The sequence below is a fragment of the Pygocentrus nattereri genome, chromosome 6 (assembly GCF_015220715.1).
Source record: "Pygocentrus nattereri isolate fPygNat1 chromosome 6, fPygNat1.pri, whole genome shotgun sequence".
Lineage (NCBI taxonomy): Eukaryota > Metazoa > Chordata > Actinopteri > Characiformes > Serrasalmidae > Pygocentrus > Pygocentrus nattereri.
Window position 1 is genome coordinate 22693744 of NC_051216.1, and position 4744 is coordinate 22698487.

Here is a 4744-nt window from a genome sequence, read left to right on the forward strand (position 1 = left end):
AGTTGAAACTGATTTTTTTTCCCTCTTTTACAGCCTTTCTTAATTCTTTATAATTAAACAGGCTTTCTTTATTACTATGCCCCATAAGACTGATATATGTAAATAATCTCTATTCAGAGTGGCTGCACTGTATTGCACCTCATTTAAAAAAGCAGTCTGGGTGTTTTTGCAGTTTAGTTTCCTCATATGGACTGTATACACTGGGGTGTAAACGGTGTATTTCAAAACTTTAACAATGTTTGATGTCCTACATCAAAATATTTTATCTCCAAAAAAGGTTAGGAAAAGTAGTTTTTTAAAACTACTGAGATGATGACTACTTAATAAATTGGTCACCAAATGTAATATTTTAGGTCTTGCACTGTGATTAGATTTTAGATACATGAAAAATGTAGTAGCTTTGAAAATACAATAAAAGCTCCGGCAATGCTTTGACATTATGAGATCAACATGTTTACGGCAGGACTCTGAAAATCTGTCATTTTGCTGAGGAGCAGAAATCTGGCTTAATAAAACTGAAGATTAAGCGCAAAAAAAAAAAAAAAGAGTTGCCAACTGTTTTGTTAGTAAAAAAGAAAGTTGGTGACAGACAGAAATTACAGAATATTTTATTGATCTTGGAAAATCATAAAAATATAGCAAATAACTCTCTAAACAATGCTGATTTTCTTGTATGATTATGTAATACAAGGTCATTCGCATGAAGGCCTGGATATACTGCACACATTTGGATGTGGTTTTGAGCAGAAAGACACTGAAAGGGTAAATGCTTTCATTCCTTCTTAAAGCAAAGCATGTCAGCAATCCAGCATTTAAACACATGGATCTGCTAAGACAGTAAAAAAGCAGCATATCTTGCTTGCTGCAGTGTACAGCTGCTGCACATAATCAGATTCTAAGCCTAAGTGTTTTCAGACCTCAACTTGTGCAAAAGTCCCCTTTCCCCAAAAACAATCACAATGCTCTAACAGACACAAAACTAACCAACAAAAATGTAAACACATCAAAGTCTCAGAACATTTTTCACAACCAAAAATGACCTTTTGGGACAATGTACTACTGTAAAAGTAACATACGCTTTTCCAGTTATTGAATATTTTGTAACTGTTGTAGAACTTAACTATAGTAAAATGATGTTAGTGCAATTTCATAAGTGGATATTTGCTAAAAGTAATAATACAACAAGAAAATGTTTCAATAACTTCACTAGAATTGAATAGTGTTCAATTTGCGCCATAATATTCCATTTAGAATTTGTAATGTCAGCATAGATGCATCATAGAAAGGTGACAAGTTTAATAGGAACCATAAAGGCATTCTTGTGAGGAAATACTGTACTGACCACTGCATTATCCCTTTTATCCCTATAAAAAAGTATAAAAATAACCCTTACAATAGTATGACATTCAAACATTCTCCTTCTGGAAAATACATTTAACATTGGTAACAGTGTAAAATTAGCCTTAGAATAAAACACCTCTGTTAAAAAATAATCTTGGACTTTGTTTGAAGGAATATTAAAGTTTTTTTTTTGCTTTGAAATGATGAGCTCAGCAGATAGACACTTCCTCCTACTTTACCTCTTTTAGACTGCTGATCCTGAATCTTACATTTTTGCATTTCTTCCATGAGCCTCACTGCTGGGCTCTGTGTCTGGTCTCTCAGACATGGCTGTGCTCACTTTGGTTCCTGCTTGTGTGGGCTCCCTGCTGTGCTGCGAGCGGAGGACCTGCTCACTGGGTCTCTTCCATGAAGGACGGGTAGCGATCCAGAGAATAAGTCCCCCAAACATGCTTATTAGCAAACCAAGGACATTAACAAATGTGGCCTCTTCAGGAGAATCTTTATATGCTGGATTTTTCCTATAAGAACATGACAAAAGAAGACCTGTCACATATGATTTATGCGTCTTGTTAGGGAATAGAAATTCGACTCATAACATTTGATTCTGTAAAACATGACACACAGAACAGATCACTGTAAAAACTGCTGAAGCTGTGTTTGGAAATACGACATCACTTTAACTTGACATGACTGGTGTTACTGTGTTTGACTACAGTGGTGCTTATAAGTAAACAAAGTACGGGACATTATTAATTACAGATTTCTGGAGACATACTTTGTATGATAAAGCACATTCAGCATTTACCTCCTGAGTAGTCAAAACCTATAATCCTGCATACTTACAGGGCAAATATGAGCTTCTCAGTAATGCCCATGAGAGCAGCAGCAATCACACTGGTAAAGATAAACAGGCCACTGTACACATGTATAGGCATAAATGCAGCTCGCAAGTGTACTGGGCTTATAGGAAGGAGGTAGATGCCAATGCCCAGTACAATCTGTTCAATTACAGAGGAAGAAAGAAGAATAAAAACACCTTAAGTCTGCTTAAGCAATACACATAGAAATTAGAACATATTAGAATTATGGTTGATCTGTAAAAAAGGTGTGAATCTTACCTGTAGCGAGTACAGTATGATAGCAGTTAACCCTACCCAGCTGTGCAGGCTGTACATGTTGGGAATGTTCTTTGTGTTATGAAAGTCAAACACTGCTACCAGAGAAATAGCAGCCAGGATGAAGGCCAGCACATTCAGGCCTGCATGAATGAACTTCATCATCAACTTACTGCACTTCCACGTCCATGGGAGCCTGTACACAACAATTGCTGGAGGAAAAGAAAATTATCACTTGGATATGTATCTGGTTTCTGTTAGAGCAAGACACTAAAATTTTCCTTGTGCTATTACAAACCTAAAACTTCATCCATAGTAAATATGTATGTATACATTTTTACATATTTGTCACAGTCTCTGTTAAACACTCAGCAAAATAGCACACCTCTTGGTTAAAACACCTTGTGGCGTCATGCTCCAAACCAGAGTTTCATACATCTTCCTAAGTTTTTTCTTAAATTTGTTCTTGAGAAAGGTCCCCCCCAAAAGTCTACATTACATTTATTACGTTCTTAATCTGCAGAACTGTTTGCACCTTTGTGCTCTTGGGTGCATAGACTCTTTTTTTTTTGTTATGAACAAATCCCAAATAAGAAAACACAGGTGAGTGGGTTTTAAGAAGAAATCTCTTCTTATGAACAGTTGGTGAATGAGGCCCAATTCCCATTTAATGATTATGTCAAATTAAACCACATTCATACATACGTTTAGCAGAAAGACAAAACAGCCATTTTCCATCAATTGACATATGATTTTTACAGTGTGTAAACAAAGCAATAACATTACACATATAACTGTTAAGTACTCAACCAGTTTTCAGGGCAATGCAAGGATCGACCGCATCATTTATGCCCACTACTATACATGTGCAAATGCTAGTTCATCGGTAAACTACAGTTAACCACGGTGTTCATTATGATGAATAAATACTGATGACATATGCTGCATGTGAAATGCCCCCCTTATAACTATACGACACCATTATAGTTATTATAACAGAACTTGTGCTGGTAGTAGATTCAGACAGTAAGGTTATACAGGTCTGCTCATTACAAACAAACAATGCTATGCATTATGGGTATCTTTTATTCTAGGTTACACTGGTTGTACAGTACTTATTGCAGTGCACTGTGGGATTGCGCTGGATATTCTGCACTGTTTTCAGAGAACCAAACCCCAAAATAGTGCCCCGTAGTAAACAAGAGTTTGAGTGGGCCTTTGAGTTTTATCATTTCACTTCTAAAGAAAAAATGTCCTGCCTCCACCCATATATTTTTAAAGGTTCCAGGCAAACAGATCCCAGGAACGGAGCCATCCAGATCAAAATCCAACATTAGCCAAAGCTCAGACCTTCAGTACTAGTTGTAGGAAAGTGATTGGTTCAATCATTAGCTCAGGAGAGAAAAGAAGGACGTCTTAACCGCGACAGCGTCTCATCACCCATCTTAAGCTAAATTTAATCATCCTAAATTTGATGTTTCTGCGCTTTCAAATGTGAACAAGACTAGACCCCAGTCATTCTGTTCAATCAGCGTGTCCCTTTAACATATAGTCGTGTAAAACTGTAAAACTTAACAAACGCCTTTACGTAAACCATCGTCTTAAGAGTTTCTAGCGAGGTCACGTTATCTGGAGTGAGCCAAGTTGCCATTTCTCCAGTGAACACTGCTGTTGTGTACAGTCTCAGGAATTCGAGCAGTTACTGCACGGTAGTAAATCCCTTCTTGGCCACTTCTCACAAAATCGCGTGTCGCTGAAAATTACAGAACACAAAGGGCTGCACGCCACAACACAAGTCACCAACCAAACTTCTTACCAATTCCTTGTAGAAAAATAAAGCCGATCACAACCAAAAGAGGATGCCAGTTGAACTCGGCCGCTCCTCCATCCCATCCAAGCCCCTCACGGAAGTGCAGAACCCATCTGAGGACGAAAACTACCGAGACGAAGCCAACAGCAAAGGCGAAAACCAGCAGAGAGAGGAACAGCCTGTAGTTCTCCATTGTTGGTGTGTCACCGTTATATGAGGAAAAACACTGGTGAGCTCACTGGAGGAATTCCGAGAGGTCAGTTCGGGGGCTGGCTCATTCTCAAGCTGCTCTTAAGACCAACCTCGTCTTTTTTTTTGTCTCGCCAGTCACCGTTTTGTAACTTGCCACATCCACCGCCGTTACGCAAGGGATAGTGGCGAAATTCCTCATTACACTGAATGGTGTTAAGTACGTTTACATGGGAGATTCGGACTTTTATTTTTGTTATTATTGATATTAAAGATACTCCAAAGC

At 38.1% G+C, this 4744-nt stretch overlaps 1 protein-coding gene across 1 annotated transcript; it reads right to left on the reverse strand.

The window, feature by feature from the left end:
- Positions 1-592: 592 nt before the first annotated feature.
- LOC108424378 (cytochrome b reductase 1) lies at positions 593-4614 on the reverse strand. Its single transcript, XM_017692398.2, has 4 exons — positions 4276-4614; positions 2463-2671; positions 2188-2342; positions 593-1862 (listed from the first exon to the last, which is right to left on the reverse strand). The coding sequence occupies exons 1-4, from the start codon at positions 4460-4462 to the stop codon at positions 1607-1609; spliced, it is 807 nt and encodes a 268-aa protein (XP_017547887.1). The 5' UTR covers positions 4463-4614; the 3' UTR covers positions 593-1606.
- Between the last annotated feature and the right edge of the window lie 130 nt (positions 4615-4744).

Bases quoted from the DNA above. Each gene is read 5' to 3' on its own strand.
- LOC108424378 (XM_017692398.2), bottom strand. From the start codon at position 4,462: ATGGAGAACTACAGGCTGTTCCTCTCTCTGCTGGTTTTCGCCTTTGCT. The intron at 2,672-4,275 runs GTAAGAAGTTTG...CTTTTCCTCCAG, and splicing joins TATTTTTCTACAAGGAATTG to CAATTGTTGTGTACAGGCTC. The intron at 2,343-2,462 runs GTAAGATTCACA...GTAATTGAACAG, and splicing joins TCATACTGTACTCGCTACAG to ATTGTACTGGGCATTGGCAT.